General features: G+C 37.1%; 1 protein-coding gene across 4 annotated transcripts in view; it reads left to right on the forward strand.

The window, feature by feature from the left end:
- The window catches only part of CLSTN1 (calsyntenin 1), a 39,013-nt gene that overhangs the window by 745 nt on the left and 15,177 nt on the right, over positions 1 to 23,091 (forward strand). For 2 of the 4 annotated variants that reach the window (XM_048067607.2, XM_066982094.1), the window contains exons 2-8: positions 8,714 to 8,836; positions 15,497 to 15,526; positions 16,965 to 17,160; positions 19,619 to 19,827; positions 20,815 to 20,964; positions 21,068 to 21,253; positions 22,423 to 22,671. In XM_048067607.2, the coding sequence (XP_047923564.2) occupies positions 8,714 to 8,836; positions 15,497 to 15,526; positions 16,965 to 17,160; positions 19,619 to 19,827; positions 20,815 to 20,964; positions 21,068 to 21,253; positions 22,423 to 22,671 (1,143 nt within the window). The remainder of the gene's footprint in view (positions 1 to 8,713; positions 8,837 to 15,496; positions 15,527 to 16,964; positions 17,161 to 19,618; positions 19,828 to 20,814; positions 20,965 to 21,067; positions 21,254 to 22,422; positions 22,672 to 23,091) is intronic. The other 2 variants (XM_066982093.1, XM_066982095.1) reach the window with 1 other exon arrangement.

Below are 23,091 nucleotides of genomic sequence, written 5' to 3' on the forward strand. Positions count from 1 at the left end.
TGGTTGCTGGTGATAACGCGTCGCTGTGCTGAGGCGGTACGGCGTTTGGAAACGTTGGCCTTGTGGCTATTGATTGATCTCGGGGAGTAAAAGCATACGCATTGCAGGTCTCCCGAGCAGATTTCAGTAAGAGGCTTGCAAACGCTTCCTACCTGAAGGTTATCCCTGGCATCGAGAGTGCCATTTCTGCAAGATTCAGCTGATCATATGACGAGGTTTGGGATCTGGCATATAATTTGAATGCAGATTAGAACTGGGGCTTTAAAATGGCTTGCGAATAGATTGAAGGGAAGTTCCTGATCTTAAAAACAACTCATTAAGGATGCATCTTGCTGCAATTTCCCTACAGAGGATCAAGAAACTGCTCCTGTAATAAAGGGCTCTGCCAGCTGTTTAAACGTGACCATAATTTACCTGTACAAGATCTCTTGAGTGCAATCTATTCACTGCTGTTCTTGGAAACAATTTTTTTCCACACCGACATAGAAACACAGTCTCATTGAATTGATGGGCTTTTCACCATTAGAAAGTATGAATAAAATGAAGAGCAAAAACCGTTTTCAAAGAAAGCTAATGTGCATACCTGGAAACGAGTGGCAAGTTTAGATAGCGTTTAATGGGCAGCTTTGTAAGTCAGCTCTCGTGCACTTTGTTAGAGGCTGCACTTGTTTTCAGTCTAACATAACAGAGCTGCTGACTGCAAGTCCTGTTTTGTTAAACTTCATCACACATAGTTAAACTTCATCACGCATACCTGAGTTAACATACGAGTCCGGGTTTGGCTTGGTTCTCATGATATTTTGGCTACTCTGGGTTGGCCTCTTAAGAATGTTATGTGAAGCTGTATCTAATGACAAATAAACTGGAGAATACAAGAGTACGTAGACTAGGGAAAGCTGCAAGGGGTATTCACTTTCATTTCCCTGTTAGGAAAAACATTTTTGTGGAAGCATTTATGGTAAACTTCCAGTTTTGTGCTTTACTGTCAGTTCCATCTCCTGCGAACAGAGCTTCCTTTTTTTTAAAAAAAAAAAAAAAAAAACCTGTGACTTTAAAAGTCCTTGGTACTAAGGTCATTGAGCTTTATTTTACACTGTGAAAACTGAATTGCACTTGGTTCAGAAATGTGCTGAAATGGAGTAGAAAGACTAGACCAGAGTGGTGAGTTTCACTCTCCAGCCCTGCGTATTCCTGGGTTAGAATAACTAGTTTATTTTGTAATGAAGGATGGAAACAGAAATAGGTTTTGGAGAATGTGTTCTTGCACAAAAGTTAGGTGCGAGCCTACCATCTTCTCTGTAGTTAATGTAAGGGGTGCAAATTGTGGTATTAGGTTTTGAAGAAGCATATTCCTGTCCAGTTGATGCAAAATGCTTAATTTAACTGAATTTATCTTATAATTGCTCAGGTTGACCCAAATATTTCAAACCTTGTTTGACTAATACTGCAGTGGGAAAGCAGTAGTTAGGAATGCATTGAAATATTTATTTTTTATCAAAGTGGAGTAATTGGGTATTTATCAACAGAGCTGGGTGGGAGGTGGAATGGAGTGACTTTCCAGAGGAGAAGGCAGTGCCTCTAATGGCTCCTTCGTCTGTAGTTACTGACCAGGTCAAGCATTATACCCCTGTGTTGCCTTGGACCCTATCTGATTTACTGTCATTTAGGTAGAGAGAGCATTGATCAAAAAAAAAAATAGTACTCTGATTTGTGATTATTTCAGGAAGTCGTCTGGTAGTATAAATGTCTTAAATCCAAACCACAAACCACTTTGTCACTACCACTGTTTTACTGCAGATATTTCTTTGACATAGGAACAGTCTTTGTAGTATATGGCTGGTGGTTAGGTTTCTCTCTCTTTTTTAGAGGGAGGGAAGTTTTAAGACTACCTTTAAGCATTATGAAGAGACAGTTTGGTGGTGGTGTTTTTTTTTTCCCCCTAAGGATTTATGAAAGTAAGAGACCACTGACGGGAGGCAGAAGTAACCAATGCTAGAATTTTCTGTGATGCATAATGCTTAGGAAAGCACAATTTAGAGTCATCTGCTCAGATCAAATATCTAGCAGAAAATTTTCATCTGTTTTTCTATTCATGTTGTATATAAATATAACACTGCTGTGGAAATTGAAATGGAGGAGAGGTGGACTGAGCTAGCATCCTTTGCTGTGTGGTTAGGATGCTGTCATACCAGTTGCCATTTCCCAGATTATTAGACTGCAGGTTGTGCTGTCTGTGCCAAGTTAGCAGGAAAAAATTATCAATAGAAACTTTCTAGACTATTACTTGTATCTTTGGTTTGAGAAATTAATGTTTTTATAGGCTTGAAATCACCAGTTTTAGATCATTGGAAGCATTTTTTTGAGGTCAGAAGCTAGGCTCCAGGACTTCCATTTCTCACGGAAGATGGAAGGCTTGAAGTTAAACCCAGGTCAGGCCTCAGGACAGCATAACATGAACGTCTCGTCCCAAACAGATTAAGTTAGTCTGGTATTCTGGGTAAAACAGCATTTGCTGCTGTGAAAATGTAAATACTTGATAGCTTGGTGCCTCATAGCTTTGAAACTGTTTTAGAGAGTGGAAAAAAATTACGTAGTCATTGACTTTTTCTGAACAAAAGCCCTTTCATCATTTTTCTGAGCCTTATCTCTCATTCTGTTTAGTTGTGTTTAGAGCATTCTCTATGAAATTTTGGTTATGATATTAAGGGGCATCCATCTTGTTGCATTATCGTTATTGTCAAAGACAGAAGTGATGCTTCAAAACATGGGAGAGTTCAGTAAGTCAGAAGCCTTGGTCTTAAATCTTGTTTTGCACTCTAATTTATTTGATTCATGCTGGTTGACTCCCATTGGCTTCACTAGGAACTAAACCTCCTTAGGAGCCTTAAGAAAGGATTATTAGAAAACCTCAGTGCCTTGGAAGAACTGTCTTTCTGTCCTTTGTTTATGGTATTAGGTCTCATCTCACTTGCTTTGTAGTCAGATTGAAAACAAGTTGCTGCTACTACTCCCAGTTGGTTTCCCTGTTTTTAAAAGGAATCAACAAGTACAGCCAGAAACGCTGGCTATACGGAGCTGATATTTGCTCTATTGGTAAACTCGATTCCCTTTCAAGGAGTCAAGTTTATAAATATGACAACAGTTAGAAAGTGATTTCAGCTCCTGCACTATAACTAGCAACATTTAAGAGAACACGTATTAAATTTATGTTTACGGTTAGAGGCTTATGTTTTCTATTTTGGTGTTTGCATTTAGTTTAAAACATTTCGAATTTCATTTAAAAAATGAAGGCTTTTTTTCCCTCAATCCTATTTAGGCTATTTTGTGCTGGGATATTTTTTATTTTGCTGTTTTCTTTGCGAGGCTTTTATCCAAATTGAAATTTGGTCACTATATCTTCATTTTAAGATATTTGGTGCTCTGAATATTTCTTTTGCTGCAGCTGTGGGTAATAAAAACAAATAAGCAACTAGTTTCTCATCAGTCATTTACATGTTCTATAGTTTCAGGCTTTTAGCAAAATCTCCATGTGTCTTTGCACAAATAAAATTGGATTTAAGCAACTGGTTCTGTGTAGAACAGGAAACCCACTGCAAGTGGTGATAAGCCAGAGATTTCTCCCTAGGCAGAGTATATTTTAATAAACCTGTTGAATTCTTACAGCCGTTAGTCTGAATGTAGTGTTTGGAGAATTAGTGGTAATTGTCCAAGCTTAAGCTATAAGCACTGATAGCTTAATTTACAAACATTACCTTGTGCTCCTGACGTATGACAGTTGAGCTCCGAGAGCATAAATTACAAGGGCTCCTTAACTGTGGTAGAGAATCCGAGATTGCGATCTGGAACTGTGGGATGAATTTCAACCACCTGCATTTCCTGCATCTAAGAACCATAGAGGTCAGTGTTGGTGTATGCCCTTGCCCTTTACCCAGTCCCTCTCCTACTGCAGATTTATCCCTCTACATTTTGTTACAGCCTATAGTTTTTATGTATCAGTAATGGAAATTGTAGTTCATCTTTAAAACCTGTGCTACAGATTATAAAAATTCCATAATATCAAGAAATTCAGCGTTTTAGCAGAACTTATGTTTTAATCTCATTGTTTGTAGCCAGTTACAAGATGACGATTTTTGGTAAAATCCTAGGTATGAGAAGACCTGCTTAAATAAACAAAGAAAATAGATCTTTTCATTATCACTGATGTATTTCAAATTGTTTGTATGCAAAGTTAATCCTCACCCTTTTCTAACAGAAAATAGAGGCACGGCTCTGAATTGTCGGTGAGTGTAGGGCAGGTGAGTGTAGGGCAGGAAGAGAACACACATAATCACACCATGCTACACCCTTTCTTATTAAACTTTGCTTTCAGGGTGGAGAAAGTATGTTTTACTGTGTACATCCTTTACTTCTTGGCTGAGCTATATTTTTCTCTGATTATCTACCACATAAACTTTGTTCTCATACTGATATTGCTAGAAATTTCATCAGATCGGTACTAACTTACAAATATTCAAGCTTTAGAGTTTTTGTTGTCTCACCGAAGGCATGTGTGTATTCTCTTACACCGAGAGGAAGACAGTCACACAGAAGATGTACAGTAATCAAAATCTTTGTCAGACCTTCAGGGCAGGAACAAAGGACAATTTACTTAGTTCATTGAGTGCAATTCGTTTGAATTGTCAGAGAATATCTTTATGCATTTCTGGATTTTTCATGAAGTCTCAAAGGTGAATTTTAAAAGTGAATATTTTATTTACTATCATTAGATTAAGCATCTAGTTATCAAAGTCTCTAATACCTGTTATTGAATTCATTCAATGTGTTTTATCTGTTAATTCTTACAAATTTGTTTTGATATACATCATCTTGATCTAGATCTAAAAACATGTAGCACGGCTGAACAACACCATGTATGTGAAGTTGATGTCCAGAAGAAAAAACTGTTGTCAGTGACAGCCCTTTCAGGTTGAGGTGTCTCTAAATCTCCAGTTGCGTAGGTGCCAGATCCCATTTAAGTCAAATGAACTTCTGACCACTTGTAAGAAGATAACTGAAGTCCTCAGAAGGGACTTCATTAAGTACATTTAACTTTAATATGTTCACATCCAAATACCAGCACTGAGTTCAGTTGGATTAAAACTGTAGGTTTTTATTAAAGTCTCCTTACTCGCCCTAAACCCCAGTGTCCTATCCAACACGTGCATTTACGTTCATTAATTCTTTAAGCAGCAGGAAGGGATTGCTGCTAGTTGATCTGATGGATTGCATTCTGCAGCATCAGCCGTCGCTCTTGGGGAAGCATCCTTTCTTTAGGATATTATTCCCTTTCTGCAGAACGGTCGGTAGTTGTTCGAGTTAGTATTAATAAATGCTGTTCTGTTCAGTTTCACGGGAAACTGAGCATACCCACCTAGAGTGGATGGTATTTTAAAAACCTGTGTTCAAAGCACACATACTTTGTCATTCCTCGTACAGCTTAGCAGCAATTATCTTTAGATAAACCACGTTGAGTTGAACAGGTGGCTTGTACTCACCTCGCAGATGCATGTTCGGTCATTGCCCGGTAGCAGTAAAGACTCTAGCATGAGCTTTACAACTCCTTTTGCTGCTAGGAAAAAGAGCTATGCCTGGCTGTTTATAAGAAGTCTTGGCCACTAAAAGCTAAATAGAAGGCCAGCTTGCTGAAGTTTGCTAGGGAAGCTTCCTCCACTTGACTACATTAAATGCTAGTTGGGATTTACAGCAGATTCCAGTTGAGGCTCTCACAGATAGTGTGAATATTGTATTTCAAGGAAACCAGTGTAGTTTATCCTAGTTAAATGGCAAGAGATTAACAGCTCAGGGCACTTTGTTAGTGTCAAGCTTGGGACAGGCTGACTGTTTCAGTTTGCAATTAGCAGTGTGGCTTTGGAAAACTCTCTCTGCAGATTCCAGGTATTTTTTATCATTTACGGGGGAAAAAATGTGAAAGAACAATTCTTACTCTAGCATTTAATAGTATTTAAGCCAGCTGATATTAGACTAGTGCTTGCTTCAGTTCCAGAGTTGGTCTGAGGGAAGCAGAAATGTACTGCTCCTAAGCTTGGCCTCGTATTTCACATAACAGATTGAGAATTTCTTATGGTAGGTGGTTATGCTAGAGTCTGGAGATCACAAGTCTGGATAACAGGCCTTTCCCGGATATTCAGCAGTAAGTTTGGTTAGTGATTTAAAATCCAGTGAAGTTTAGCCTTCATAAACACAAAGGGATTTAAGCTTTATGTTTTAAAATCCGGTGATGTTTTAGCCTTCCTGAACACAAAGGGTTTTAAGCTTTATGATTTTGTCTATGGCACAATAAAATGACATGACTTTGCTTTTAACTGGGCCTGTTGTTTGAAGGTTCACTAGACTTTGCAGATGCTTAGCATACTCATCATAATTGTGTTCATATGTGGTTATGGTACTTTAAGCTTTTATAGAACTCCCTACCCTACTGTAATGGGATTTACCATAGCTTGCTAAATTAGGAGAGGTTTCTCAATGCTTTAAAAAAAAAACAAAACCAAAAAAACTACATTTAGAAGCATTAGAATGGAGAAGGTGTTTTTTTTGTTTTGTTTTGTTTTGGTTTGTTTTTTTTCCTGGCAGAGATCTGTTCTAGTATTTTATACTAGATCTTGTAAAGACTAGGATGAGCAGATGAAAGGACTCCGATATGTTCAGTCAAGGTATAACTGCCACAGGTACACCGACAAAAATACACAACTGCATCCTCCTTGTGCTTCTGACTGCAATAGCTGTAGTAGTGATGCACTTACGGCTTAAACCAGATCTGAATTAGGAGACCTGTTTCAATTAGAGACACTTCGAACAGTTACTGGCGCCTTCCCTCTGGGGGAGGAATGATGTGTTGGTCCCTTTGAACATGATGAAGTTTGTTTTAAAACACCAAGTTCCTTGGAGGGTGCTGCAGCAGTGTACTTCTCTGGGTAAATAGAACAATGTGGCTGACATTTAGCTGGCTATTTGGTATGCTGAATATTGAAAGCATGCCCATGTGAGTGTATTGAGGCAATAAAGATAGTGTTGCCATATTGAGTAAAACCACACGGCGGTAATTAAACACTCTGCATTAAAATAGTTCATTGCAAATTCTCTCTTGCTGAATCATGATGTATGAAGAAGTTATATCCTATCAGTTTGTTGCTGCTAACCAGTAAAAGATGGCAGATGAAAGCATATTGGGAGACTGTTATGGCTTCCTATATGAGTTCTCTGCATCTAGGTTTAATCACTGGTTTAAGTGTCATTTTATCACCTTTTTTTTTCTCTTTACTTTCCCAGGGTAAGCATATGACAGACATCTTGAATGCATTTTAGCGTGTTGGAGAGGCAGGATTCAAAAGTCCAGGTTAGCCTTGCATCCCTGCCTCTTTTGACAGTCTGCTTGTATAATTCTGCGGTGGGGTGAAATAGCAGGACTCGTCTGCACAGGAGCGTGCTAGTTGTCACACAGGCTCTGTGCAACAGTTTTCAGGGCATCTGAGTGAATGTTTTCCAGAGGTACTAAGCAGCTAGCTACATGCAGCCTTCCAGAATTAGATCTGGGCAATTAGTATTAATTCAATGAGCAAGAAGAGCACATGGTAGCCTAAGAGGTTTTGTGAAATGATAGATATACCTTGCCCCAAACAATTTAGGTGGAACTGATGCATGTTAGGACCTCAGCATGAAGAGAGCGTAGACCAAGGAAAAAACCTATTCAGCTGTCAAGAGAAAGTAGTTGTTATACCACATTTGCTGGTTCTGTGGAATAAGAGCTGTATTTATCTTTAACAAGTACAACATAAAAATACGTAACAGCGAAGTCTTTCTCACATTGGATTGTCAAGTAGTAGATGATAACCTAGCAGGTAACATATGATTTTGTCTTGCATCTTTCATGATGTTCTAGAAAAAAATATTTTTGCAAGCTGACAGTGAAAGATACTGGGATTCTTTGCAGCAGAGGAGGACCAGTCATCTTAAACTTGCTTGGGCCATCAGTTTACAGAGTCCTTTATGCAGAGTCAAAGAATGCTTTTATGAGTGCTGCTTTAGTGGAGCTTCCCCATCTCCTAAAGCAACTACTACACAGGTGATATAAAAAGTAGTCAGTATTTTACTTAGATTTCAAGGCATTCTATTAGATATCGGAAAAGGCCTGTGTAAAAACTAGTTAAGTTTGATCTTTCTTCTGTTTGTTCTCTTAATAATATTTATAAACGCAAGAAAAGAATCTGAAACTAGAGAAAGTGTTCACTGGTAATACCTGTACTCTGAAGAATAATCTACCAACTGGAGAGAAGCAGGGCTTAAACAAACCCACGTGTTTCCTGTTGGCTGGTCTATTTTGGTCTGGTGCTGAATATGTGTTTTCTAGTGTCGTGTTGGCACTGATGAGAGCAGCTCCCCATCACTGTTAAAAGGTTTTTGAATTGCACTTCGGGGGCATCTTAAATCCCATCATAGTTAAAAGAGACTAATTTAGATTTTTGGAGTTAGTTTTGGAAAGCCTATAGGGACACGGATCTTTTCTGAATATACTTAGCCAAGATTTTGTCCCAAATTCTTGAATTCAGTCAAATAATGATTCAGATTTCGGAAAAAAAAATGAAGTCAGTATTATAGAACATTTTTAAGAAGACCTTAGTTTCAAAATTTTTAATCTTGTATTGTTTTTTTTCTTCAGTTAACAAGCATAAGCCATGGATTGAAACAACGTATCATGGTATAGTTACAGAAAATGACAACACAGTACTCTTGGACCCCCCCTTAATAGCTCTGGATAAAGATGCACCTCTGCGTTTTGCAGGTAAATAATTCATCTGCCTTTTTTTTTTTTTCCTTTTTTTTTTAAGAAGTGGAAATGCTTTCTTGATGGCAAATACTGTGTTTTCCCTAACAGCAGCATAAAGTTTTGTAGAAGTTAAACCCTAGGAAATGTTTGTCCATGGACCAGAGTTTAATTTGATATTTACAGCTGCATCCAAATATTCAATCTGGACAGTACTGTATATTGCAGGTATTCCATGCTCCTTTCAATTTCATGTGTATATGTTAATTTTTCTGAATATCTTTGCATAATGTCTAACCTTTTCTTCAGTCCTCTGGATTCCACATTTCACAGCATTCAGTCTGGGAGTTCTAAAATAATTATGTTTTTTTTTAATCATTCTGAATAGACTTTTCAGTTTTCCTAGCGGTTTTGATTTATGTCTTAAAAGATTGAGAAAACAATGAAAACAGTAATTAATAGAATTAAGATTGCATTTCCTCTCTGCAGTATTTGGGCTGAGAATTTCTGTAGAAATCCAGACTTTCTGTGCTAAGTTTGTGAAACAGTTGGAGTGTTTTAAAAAATGGACAGACTCTTCTGCTCAAAGAATCACAAGTAGTTCATAGCTTAATGTATGTCACAGCAGAGATGGTATAAGGGAATGTTATTTTCAACACTTTTTTTTTCTCTGAGAAATGTGAAGCTTCACTTATTTAATAATGGAATATATTTTATAGTTGAGGCTTCTTTAGCTATGAGATAGTGTTAGAAATCTGATCTCTATTTAATTTCGGGAGGAATTGTGGAGGGAAGCTTGGCTCTTTTGAAGTCTTCCTCAGTGTCAGCTAGGAACCCTCTGAAGTTCCTGCATCTGGGAAGAGTTTGGATGCTGCATGACTGTAAGCATGAGCTGGTCTTGCTGGTGTACAGAATATCTTCCCAGATAATGGAGTTTTTCACCGGTGTGCTAGCATAATGCTTACCAATTATGAGATTTAAAAGTAAGCTCACTGTAGTAGTCCTGCAATTTTCTGTTAGGTTAGCGGGGTACAGCTGTGAGGAGGTCTTCTAGGTGCTGTTCAGCTGCATGAGTGGATAATCTCTGAACTATGAGAACTGCAGCCTAAATAGATGAAATTGATAATATGCCATTTCTTTTGCTCTGTTTTTCTTTGTTTCAGATCAGAGAGCTAAAGCACAGATAGCACTGCATTTTTATAAAAGCCAGTGATGAATTCAGTTTTTCTATCTCCTGTGTACCTTAGTGTTTTAGCACTGGGACTGTCTTAAAGGCAGGTTCTCCTCAATCAAAGAATATAAGGAAGGATGCACAAACTATTTGCAAAATGCAGACTATTATTTCACTTTTAACATTGGACTAGCAGCTGACCATTCTCTTACATCTTCTGCAATAGGTTCTGCAGAATCTGCAGGTATCTAAATTAGTTGTAGTGGTTAACATATGCTTATGTTTTATACTTGCAGAAGCTTAGTTGGTTAAATACATTTTTAGAGGATTAGAATCCTAGTAAAATGCCTAGAGGATGTGACCTTAGCCATTTTTGGGAACATAGCTTAGATTAGCTTCAAGGAGGAAGCTACAGGAAAAGAGAGTGATTAAATTAAAAGCCATTTGAAACATTCAGCATGAAAACTGCATTATGTGCTACAGTGGTATGGTAAGGTGGTCACAGTTTCTTAAGGTGGCACTTAAAGTAACATTTTTGTTGCTTTATTTTAAGAATGTAATCATCTCCAAGCCTGCATTACAAATTCAGGAAGTTCAGAGATAATGGTAAACCTCTGAAATTTAACATGAGTTAGATAAACATGGGTGATGCTATTAAATGATCCTAACTGGAAATAAAACTATTGTCTATGAAAAAATATTTCATCCCCAAATGAAGAAGCTTGTGTTGGGATATCTCTCTTTTTACTTAAAAGATACGGTATAGGATCATTTGGATTGCATACGTGGTGGTTGGGAGAATATGAAACATCGAAACATCTCTTGCAATTCAGTATTTTAAATGTAGGCATTAGTAGTTTGAAGTATTGAACAGATTTTGAAAGCAGCAATTTTATACATCTTAGTGGATAGTAAAGTTTTATTGAGTGTTGGATGTCATGAAGCTTTCAGAAAATACTGGCAGAATATTCTTAAGTAGATGGTTGATTTGCAGAGGAAAGACCAATGTCAAAGCATCACTTTAAATGAGACTGCTTTTCCATTGTGTTGAACCAAATTATATAAACCTGCTTTAATTTAATGAACCCAACTGGAAGCTGTCCTTTAATATCAAAAGTTTGCATGAACACTATTTATTTTGTCTCAAAACCCAACAATTCTTCAGCAGTAGCAGAACAATGGATTTAAAGTAGTTACCTTAAATTCTGAATATAGGACCCCAAAATTGTGCAGCTATTTCCATCTTGGTATGACTCTGGATCTGAAGTGTGACTGACAGTGTACTGCGGGAATCTGTAAAAGTAACTGTCTGCCGTAAAATGGAACAATACTTGAATCTGTCTTTGAGGAGACCAAATGTGGGAGTGGTGTTGAATCAGCATTACCAGTTCTGGTTGGTGGTGCGGTAGCTGCGTCCTGGAACGGAGAATAGCATTGTTATTGTCCAGCAGCATCTATGTGGGTGTTCACGTGTGTGAAGCCCGTTAGATTAGCGATAGAATGTTTTCACGGCGAAACAAAGCATTTTCAGGATTAAGTGGCTGTTTCAGCCCCAAGCAGTATATTCCTATTGCAAATCAAATATATTCTTGCTTCAGAAGGTTATCTGTTCTAATTAGCTGTGTCTCCTAGCTGAGCTGGAAACACTTCTGAACTGCCTACGGTTAAAATATTTTAGATAGTCTTTTGCTTTCCTTCAATTTTGAACGTGTCAAAACATCTTGAAAATAGTTCATTTAAGTGCTTTAAAGTACGTGAACTGTGGGGCAAGGAAAAGTAACGTTTTACTGCTTTGCTCCCTCTGCTGTGGGTAGGATCCGAAAATTCGGGTATGCAAAAATAAGTAAGGCTATATAGAGGTCTATTTTGCGGATAACTTGTGTGCTTTCACATCTGAAACAATACATTTTTAAAGACAGAGTTTGAATATAGTCATGCCAAGTTGTTTTGTCTATCTGAAACACAGAGACCCTCTGGAATCAGTCTTTTGCGTCATGATTGTTATGGATCTGCTTGCGAAGACAATGGGCATCCTAGTTCAAATGCAGTCATGCTGGAATTTGATCCAGCGTGATCCATTTTTTGCTGTAAAATAAAATAAAAGGCAGCAATGTTTTCTATTGTACCTTAGAGAAATATGTGTCTAAAATCAGTTTATTTTTTGAAACTCTTAGTATGGATTTTCCATTTACTGTGCAAAAAAAGAGCTGAATTTTAATTGCTTTTGAAACAAACTAGTATATCTGCATGTCTTCACATAGTTGAACATATTGTTAAGAGAGTATAAAAGAGGGTCTTCATAGCAAAAGGTTTGAAATGTTTCCTTTGTGGAAGGAAACCTTATTTTTTTGATGCATCTGTAATAGGTTTTTAATTCTCCTGCCCCCTGAAACCCAAGAGAAAAACACTCCTCAGCCACAATATGTTAGTTTCCTCTTACTAATCTGGGATGCAAGAAGTATTTTTGAGGGGGCTCGGAATTTTTGAATTTAGAGCATGAATATGCATAGAGCTTTGAAAATAATCTTGCAGCATCTCAAATTGTTCTTCAAAAAATAAAATAAAATAATCCGTCAAGCCTTTTGTCAGCCTCTCCCTGGAGGTGTGTTCACATGTGCCAGTGGGTGAGGGCTGATGCCGTCTTTCCACGCTGTACTGCCAACCCTTGTTTGTTTAGGGCACGGAGCTGTGCTGACGTCCTGTCTGCAGCAGGCTAGTGTGAACGCAGTGCTCAGCTGGATGGTGGCTATAAAGAAATGATACGTAGAGAAGATGAATGCCACTGTGTAATCACTGGATTTTGATCTTGTCACATCCAAGGAGTGATTCAACAAATCAAGGAGTGTTACAACAAATGTGGTGTACAGCCATGTCTGTAAAATTAAATGATTTTACAACAGTAAGTACAGCTGAGTCAGAACGCTCTGAAATAAAGTTCTATCCCAGTTACGTGCTTCCAATATATCAAATAAAAGAACAACTTGCAGATCAATTTTCGTTCTCGTTTAGGATTAGGAGAGGTAGAAATTTATTTCAGTAGTGAATCTCAGCGGATTAAATGAGAAAAAGTGATATATATACATATGGCATAGCATGAAACCTTAGGGAGCATATCTGCCACTAAATGCATTGTATGGGACTAAGCTTACTTAGTGGCAAAGAAAAAAAATTCACTGAAAAACTAATTATCTATTTCTCTGCAATATAAATATATGCATTTCTTAACCGAGATGAAAATGAATATCATCCATGTATGGCAATATTCATCTGTAAATTGTCCTATTTGTCTTGAAACAGCTCTATAACAGTCTAATATCTTTTGGAGAAAAGAGGAGGAGCTTTCATTTTTGAAATATTTTGTACTTCAGAAAATAAGATGACTCCTTTTTGCTTCTCTTCGTTGCAGAGATCTTTGAGGAAGAGAACTTAAAAAGCCTGTTAGGTTTGCATATTTACAGCGCTTTTAGCACAAGTAACAGTGTTAATAATAACGTGTGATAATAAAAGGGCTTTTTGTTAATCTTGTTAGTGTGAAGTGGGAAATACAATTGTATTGGGTCAGTTACTGTTCTGAGAAATACTGGGCAGGAATTGAGCTGTAGTGCACCTTGAGCAGAAGCTTTGCACTGTAAAAAGCATCTGGAGACACATGGATATTAACTGGAGAGCTTATTTTATGTTTTATGCTTGGGAGCCAAAAATACAGTGCCTGACAGCCAAAATAAAATCGGTGTTGGTGCCAGAGCTAAAGGTCACTTCGGATGGTTATGAAATGACCAGTTTTCAGACCAGCTCCCCTTCTCCCAAATCGGTAATTGCTGCATTAACACGCTTCTCCCTCTTCCTTCCTTTACCAGGCTTTCTGCTTTCGTGTTCCCTTCCATATATTTTTTTTTGGTTGTCTTCGTGTTTCACACACAGTGTGTGGCTCTGAAGGTTAGAGTTACTGGAAGGGGGCAGGAGGTTCCTTGCAGTTGGATTGTCATTTCTGACTGACCTGTGGTGTCAGCCATGGATTTAAGCAGTGTAAGATTTTCTTGAATGATCCTATGGACAAAACATATTCAAACACGGTTATATTTATACCCTATGTAAAAATACACTGAAATAAATTACGTGGATGCCTCCAGAGGCAGTATATTTGGTGCATTAAAATAAAGAGCTGATTATAAATCCAGGGATTACCTGAAGTGGGTTTTAGGAAGCACTTAATGAGAGCTATTTCAGAAACCATCTCTCTTTGAAATGAAGGACTGCAAATAATGATACGTTAGAAGGTATTTTTCCTTAATGATATTTTTACTTCAATATTAAACTGGAAATTTCCATTTTATGAAAAATACTTGCTTGTAACTTCAGTGCCTCATCTCTTTCTGAGGCCACTCAGGAATGGAGAATTGAGTGACTGTGCTACTGCAAGTTGTGAGAAAAATGTGAGAATTAACAGGAGATCTGTTTGAAGTGATTTTAAGGGTACAAGTCTGCTTTGTTATACTGCGATTAAGGTCAAAGATAATAGTAAACAGGAAAAATAAATGATACATAAGATGATACGCAAAAGGTGGTAGAATAGGATTTTAACAAAATTTACGTTTCTAGGGGAGTTACCTGTATTTTCATTAAACTTGTGAAGCCTTTCCAGGTGCCTAACACAGCCATCTAATACCATTTTAAAACTCAGTTATATCTGAGATCTCCTTGTAACAGTGGAAAATCCAGGACACTGTGGACGCCTTTAGTTTTCTGCAGCATTCATTACTTCAGTATTACAGTATTCAGTATTTCGGCAATCGAGTAAAATAGAAGTTGGTTACTTGTTTAACCTGGGAAATAAATATGCTGCAAAGAAAATATACGGATTCCTCCTAGCTGCCCAGATTTTCTTAAATAAAAGCTTTTATCATTATTAGGATCACAGTTTAATGTGTGTATTTTTAATTCTGAATTATGGCAATACCGTAAGTTTGATTTTGATGCAGAATTTAAACTTTCCAAATGCTAGATGTTATACAACGTCTACTGATAAAATATTAGTTGGAAATGCAAAAATCCCACAACTATTTAAGTTGGTTGGTTTGTTTGTTTTCTGAATACAAATTATTTTTAATTTTAGAAACATAGTGATTTCAGTATAATAGTTAAAAGCTTGTTTAAATTATGTAGCCTGTCTTCTTTAAATAGAAGAGTACCAATAAATTCTGATGAAAATGCTGCTTTAAGGATAAATTTCCATCAACATGAAATTTTGAAAATTTCTTGTACCTACAATTTAACTACCTCACTTCAAATTTCTACAAATGACAACCTGGAGATAAAAGGTTAAATCATGTTTAACGTAACTAAAACTCTAAAATTGTAACAGTTACAACAAATCACCACTGAATTTTTAAAATACATTTTTTTTCCAAAGCTTTTCTGTGTAATGTGTGCATCTTTGCCTTTTCCTTATTTGCTCCCTTTCAGCCTTTCCTTTATTACTGACTTGGGTTTATCTTTTCTCCCTTTAGAGAGTTTTGAGGTGACAGTCACCAAAGAAGGTGATAAAGGGTTCTTTCTATCCCTTTTATTAATATTAACCCACTAACTTTGGTTATGAAATGGGGAATCAGCACTTAAACAGAAGATCCTGTCATGCTCTTTGTCCCATTTATTCTCCCAGTTTTTTTCTATTTTAAAATATTTCAATAAAAAATTGTTATGTAACCAAACCCTTGGTTAGAAATATCTGTAAATCAGACATCCATTTGAACCATTGGGAATTACTGTATGTTGTATGGACAATGAAGAAGTTGTTTTGGGGAAAATTAGTATTTTCTGATGTTTTCACCGATAGCTTACTTCTTTGGGACATGTTAAGTTTTTTTCATATGCTTTGTAAAGTAATATTTAGCTGCCAAAGCATCATAACACCTTCCCTGCAGGATACTTCCTTCAGTACATATTTCAGTAGCTTAAAATCTGAGTCAATTTTTTTTTTAAATAGTTTTAGACTTGCTGCAAGTAGGAGTGCATTCTTGGTACTATGATACCACAGCAACTATAATAACAATATGTTGTTTTATGTCGGTATAAGCAAATCACCTTCAAAACAAAGCACGTTCTATGAGTAAAAACACAATGTAGCTGATCAAAGTCTTCACTGAGTGGCTTTTGTTAGCACAGCCAGGTCAGCAAAGGCTCAGTCCTCCTTACACGCTGGCAGATTGACCAACCCGTGCCAGCAAAGATGTCTTGTAGTATAATCTTAGGCTTAAATGTTTTTTAAAATGGTGTACTGGGGGCTTCTTTTTCAAGTTTGTTAGGATGAAGAGAACAGAAAGGAAAGCTGACCAAATTGTTCTACGTGAGGACTTCCTTGACTAACGTATTTGGTCTGTGTTAGTAGATAGCTGTTGAAATGGATGCCTGAGAAGTTGGTATTTCTACCTTTCTCATTCAGTAGTTTATTTTGATTCCCTAATTTTAGCCAGGTACATTGCACAGGAAGACTTTGTTCATTGATCTTTTGACAGAATTTCTGTAATTATGGTGCTGAACCTGTACTTAAAGCTTTCTCATCCCTCGACTTGTAACTGTGCATTTTAACCTTTTGCTCTGGTCAAAATAAACAAGCTGCCCAGCTATTCCCAGTAGCTTGGCATAGAAGATATTACCAGTGGCCTTGGCTGTTTGCTCTCATAATATCTACTCTTATCCTAGAGCTATCTCAAGTACTCCTGTGAAATGCCTGTCTACATTTCTCTTTTTCTCTTTTGTACTCCTGCATGAATGGATGCAAAGTAAACAAGTTGCTTGGAAGGCAGACGTATGCTTCTTTTTACTAAAGTTCCCAGAAACCACGCATCTTAAAGCACAGTGCTCTTGCTTTGTCCACAGACCCTCACAAACCCTTGGCTGCAAACTATTTGGTCGTTCATTTAAAAAAATGTTTAATAGTTTTGACCAGTTCTAACCTCTGTTACTTTGCATCTGTAGGTGAGATTTGTGGATTTAAAATTCATGGGCAAAATGTCCCCTTTGAAGCAGTGGTAGTGGATAAATCCACTGGCGAGGGAATTATACGCTCCAAAGAAAAACTCGACTGTGAACTACAGAAGGACTACACATTCACCATACAGGCCTATGACTGTGGGAAGGGACCAGATGGAGCGAATGCAAAAAAATCCCACAAGTAAGTAAATCTGCGGTTGGCTGAGGGGAAGTTTGGTTTCAAGTGGTCGCCTGCTCATGGTGATTTATGGTCTGTGTGTTTAGAGCAAATGCAAACCAAGTGTTAATGCTGGAAGATTTTCATATAATGGCAATATAAATAGCAGCAAAATGGAAATGAACTGTTTTGACAGCTCTTTATATTCTGAATGGTACTGCTTCACCCTTGATATCTCTAAATTTACATTACAAAATAGTGTGGAGTTAGAAGCAGGAAGACTGTTGAAATAGTTCAAATCTGGCTTGAGTTGATAAACAGACTTCATATTTGATACCAAGCCTGAACATTGTTTCAGAATTCAGTTTATAAAACAAACAAAAAAAGATTCAATAAGTCATATATATTAACCTTGATGAAATGGAAAAGAAACATGTTATTGTGATTTCCAGACAGCTTCAGCCTAAAAAGCAAGATCAATAGCATATGGTTCATCTCTGCCTAGATTAAAGAATGGAAACAAAGCAGTCTTTATCTAAAGAAAAAACCACAATGTAAAATGCTTCCTAGAAAATAATTTGCAAATAACTGTAACACCCTGGTATAAACATCTGTAGAGCATGTGGAAGATTACTGTTTGTGCTAAGCAAAGAAGGGCATGAGTAAGATGAGGACTAGTTTAACAGCAGTCATCTCGATGACAAATACAGTGTTGTTACTCTATAGCTGTATGTTTCAAATAAGCAGCAGAAAGTTATCTTGTTATGGGTTACACTCATGGAAAATAGGTATCCCTGTTAAATTTATGTTTAACACTCAATCTGACTTTTGAAGAAAGATCTCAAACAGAAAGATGGCAATAAAAATTTTGGTTGGTTGGCTGGAATTATATTCTTTGCTCAGTTTGATACTGTGCAGTTCTTTCTCCTCACTGTAGAAAGTAATACATTATTGTGCCTGTGCAGGCTGCTTGAGATATAAACTTTCTTCTGATTGATCCAGTAAAAAGTATACAAAAACAAAATGTAAGTTGCATCAAAATGTGTAAGCCAGAGGAAAAGGTAACAAGTGGAATCGGGAAAGTTCCTAATAAAAAGGCAGCTATGAAATCTCTTCAGTACGAATTTAGAAACTCCTTATCTCAGACATCTGATGAAAGCGCATGAATTCTAAAGAAAATTTTAAAAAGTCTAGTGCACAGGTGGCTGATCTTTGGCCTTTCTGAACAATGTAAATACAGCTTCCACGGTAGATTTGTGATATGTATGTTTTCAAGTGGTGTAGTGTTATGGCTACTGAAATTCCTCGCTATGTAATGAACCAGAACAGCAGCGGTTCATGAAACCATCATAATGATGTTGCTCTGCAATCCTGCACCATGTGCTGCAGCTCTTCTTTTCCCACAGCAGAGTAGGGGGTTTCCAAGACCTGCACCTACAAACCTCTATTGAAATTTCCTTGCCTCATGGCTGTCTGTGTTACATTTTTTAACCATATTTTTTTTGGAGTAGAGCCTTCAAAGGCAGTGATATAAACTGTGTTTGGTACAGAAAGCTTTTTTTTTTTTTTTGGTGAAATTTATTTGATACAAAGGCTAAAATAAAGCCCTAAAGCTAGATAGATATATTTAACGTAAGCATTGTAAGTTTTTTGCTCTTAGGCAAGGATTGTAGTTATTTAATTCTTTACAAGTTTACATCTCAGATACTTTACCGTATTCACATTTTCTTCTTGGTCACTGACAGCAAATGTGTATTTTTTCCCATTGTGTGTATACCAGCTATCAGTGGCAAGTATAAAAGGGAACAATTCAAGACCCAATCTGTTTAGGGTTATAAAGCTAGCTATGTGTTGTGTTGCAGTGTAACACTGTGATTACTACTGTGATTCTTCCATTTAAATTGTCTGATCTCTCGTTCCTACTTCCAGGAAATAAACCAGTTTTCACTGACTTACAGCACACAGTACCACGGTACATTATTATGAAAAGAAAGTTAATCAAATGCACTTGACTGAGCTCTTAGTCTAAGACCAGTCATAACTGTCATTCTTATTCACATGAAATAAGAATTGGATGTTTATATCAAATACTCTGACAGCAGAAAAGAACTGGAAGGATCGTACAGTTAACAGAGCTAACTGCCTGTTTTGTCACAGCTGTACTTTGTTATATTTCTGTAAAATGGCAGTAACTTAGTAGTCGCAGTACAGGGGGTTGAATTTTAAACAAACAAACAGCGATAATAAAAAATGACCTGGAACTACGTAGAAATATACAGCGATGCATGTGAAAAACATTCACTGCTTTCCCAGTTGGAGTACTTAAGGTTCTTAGTCTTGTTAGTCATTGGTCACCTCCTTCAGAGAGCTTAAATTCTGAAGGATGGCTTCATCTGTAAAAGAAGGAGCTGTTCTACCAGACTCCTTGCATGAATGGGACATCCGCAGTATAAAGAAAACTGACTTTTCTGTTTATTTCCAGAGCAACAGTACATATTCAGGTGAACGATGTTAATGAGTATGCTCCCGTGTTCAAAGAGAAGTCATACAAGGCAACAGTTATCGAAGGGAAGAGGTATGATAACATCCTCAAAGTGGAAGCTGTGGATGCAGATTGTTCACCCCAGTTCAGCCAGATTTGCAGCTATGAAATAGTAACTCCGGATGTTCCTTTCGCTATTGACAAAGATGGTAAGAATATGATGCAAGACAGAGTGGGAATTGCTGTCATTTCACTGCCTTAGGAATAGGGCTTCAAAGTAATCAGCATAAAACTAGAGCAACTCTGTTTTAACCCCTTCCTAGGATGTAGTTAAATGAACACGTTCACTTTAGCAATTTGAATTTATAATGAAAAATTAGATGTCTTTCAGTACCTATACCATGCAGTATCTACTGATGTAAGGAGCAGGTGGTCTGCCACACATTGTGTTTCTTGTACGTCTTTTTTTCAAAATAAAAAAATACATAGATGGGAATTGTATAACGGTTTAGACCATCTCTTAGTAAGCTCTTTTTTTCTTTTTTTCTGTAGTTTTCTTTTCTGTGATAGTATAGCCTTTGCTAAACAGCTTTCAAAAATGGCATTCTGTTTGTGTGCTTTTTACATTTGAAATGCTTATATGTGGTTATGGAGATTACAGTATTGTATTGAGTATATGATACTGGGTTTGAAGTGTGGTGATTCATTTAGGTCATTTCCTTTCAGCTGGTGATCTGTGAACTAATTCTACTTCTAGGGGTCCAAGGAAGCTGAGGTCTGCAAATTAAAAATAAAATAAAATAAATTGGAGAACCCTGGCAGGCACATGCCAAACTATTTGCCAGTTACCACTTATGAACAGTTTCATTTGGAGTAATATAATACTATTAAATGTGATATTATATAATGTACTATATATGTATATATAATGTAAATGTAATATAATATACCATTAAGAGCAGGATAAGTATATACCTGTTGCTCTTGGTATTGTGCATATCTCCTGGATTTATGTGATTTTTGAATATCTGGGCCTGATGTCTAGCATTGAAAGCACAAGTAGTGAAGGGCTGTCACTTGAGGTTTGTCTGTTAACATCTTGGTACCAGTATGAAGTACGTAGTTAATGCCTGTATGCATTTCATGCAGTAGTGACCCTGAAATACTCGCTTCTGATTATCACTTTTTTTTGTCAGGTTATATAAAAAACACAGAAAAGTTAAACTATGGCAAAGAGCATCAGTATAAACTGACAGTAACTGCGTATGACTGTGGGAAGAAGAGAGCTGCTGAGGATGTGTTGGTTAAAATTAGCATTAAGCCTACATGCAAGCCTGGCTGGCAAGGTTAGTTTGATCTCCTTCTTATCTGCTTTTAGCAGTTGCCAGTACCTTACTTCAGTGAAATGTGAGAGATTTTTTAATATTGTTTCTTTGGATGAATATACAGGTTGGAGCAAAAGAATAGAATATGAGCCTGGAACTGGTTCTTTAGCTCTCTTCCCAAGTATGCGTTTGGAGACGTGTGATGAGCCAATAACCTCAATTCAAGCAACGGTTGAACTAGAAACCAGCCATATTGGTAAAGGCTGTGATAGAGACACCTACTCTGAGAAATCCATTCACAGACTCTGTGGTAAGAATGCTTTTGGTATAATAAAGTGCTTACTAGTCTTACTTTGAATATTATGTTAAAACACAAGTCAGTGAGTGAATACAGTCTTCATTTGCATGTAGTTTCCCCTAAATTTTTGCCTAGTAGGCAATAAAAATAATTTAAATTGCTTGAAAGTGATGTTTTAAAATAATTTTCAAATGCAGTGAAGGGTCTTTTTCTTTTGCCTCTCTGCTAGCTTATACAGTGTAGTAATTTCTCTCGTGAGATTTGTGTTCAAGAGCTGAAAGGATTTTATATGTACATGTGGAAGAGAGTAGTCATCAGAACCTCTGGTTTTCTGTAGGCATTGATGGATGTAAAAGATGCCATGTGACAAGTCCATGGAGATAATGTAGATGAGAAATTCAAGAAAATATGATTTGGAAAACACAGCTTACTTGAATCAGTTACATTTATGCTGTGTTTGCCCCAGGAATAAAGGTCCTTGGCATCCATATATGCTGCAGTTAAAGGTCTTAGGAAAAGTTTATTGATGGCGGAAGAATTAAGATTACAGGACAAATTATCACTGGTGCTTAATCACTTCAGTTAAGTTGGTGAAAAGTGTATGTAATCCTAGAGACAGACCTAGGTTATTCCCTGTTTATATCACTGTGACATTGATAATTTAAGCTTGAAGAAGGGGAAAATCAGCAAGCCAAGCACCTACTGGGTATCATTGCTTCGGACTAAGGTTGTATTAGACGGTGACCTGGGAGGGGATGCTTGGGTTCTGCATGATATTCTTATGCAGCTCTCTTCAGTGGGATGGATACTATTCTTACAGCTAGTATAGATACAAGAGAAAGGCATCATGTTCATGGGTGTGGGTATTAAGTGGACATAATTGGTATTAATATGTTTCTTGAGATAGCAGCAAAGTAAAGTTCTACATCTGCAGGGATAGTAAGCAAAGCATTTTTGGTAAGATGGGTAAACTACCCAGATGTTAAAGGTATGAAAGTTAACATGATATTACATATGTCTAATGTTAATGCCACATTATTCAAAGGGTGAACAGTTTGGTATGTGATGGTAGTGCATAATGCTGATGGTGCTGAAAAATTAGTGCTCAGAAAATTTGATATGAAGCTAGCTATGATCTTTCTAGTTTCTACCTGGCTTTCATTTGAGCGTGTTTATTGTAGGTGCTGCTTCGGGCACGGCTGAACTACTTCCCCCTCCAAGTAGTGCTGCCAACTGGACGATAGGACTTCCTACTGACAATGGCCATGACAGCGACCAAGTCTTTGAATTTAATGGCACGCAGGCTGTGAAGATTCCAGATGGTGTTGTCACCGTCAATCTAAAAGAACCCTTCATGATTTCAGTATGGATGAGGCATGGGCCGGGAACCAAAGAGAAGGAGACAATTCTGTGCAATTCAGACAAGACAGGTTTGTTGGTACATCAGCTACAAGCAGTCTAGTTGGGGGGTTGTGTTTATATACTCTGGCAGTATATGTGAGAACTTGGTCTTTTCGATAGGTTTCTCTAGTTTTTTCTTGGAAGTGAAAGAAAGTGGACTGCAACAGTTGTTCTTTATTGTATTTACCTATAGAGGCATGCCCTAAGATTATATAGCTTCAGTTCAAATTGGGCAGACTTGTTTTTCTAACTCTATTTTAATTTATTTTATGCATTACTTTTCATTATGGTAGGCGAAGTATTCTGGCAAAGAAATCTCATTTTTGCATCTCTACAAATAGTCTTACTCTTGGTATTGCCAAAAATCCTTAAGATACATATATCAGGGTTAGCAACAGCAATTGCTACTATACTGTGGTTTTTTTTTTCTAGGAGGAGATAATTTCTCT

Source organism: Anser cygnoides, chromosome 23, assembly GCF_040182565.1.
Source record: "Anser cygnoides isolate HZ-2024a breed goose chromosome 23, Taihu_goose_T2T_genome, whole genome shotgun sequence".
NCBI lineage: Eukaryota > Metazoa > Chordata > Aves > Anseriformes > Anatidae > Anser > Anser cygnoides.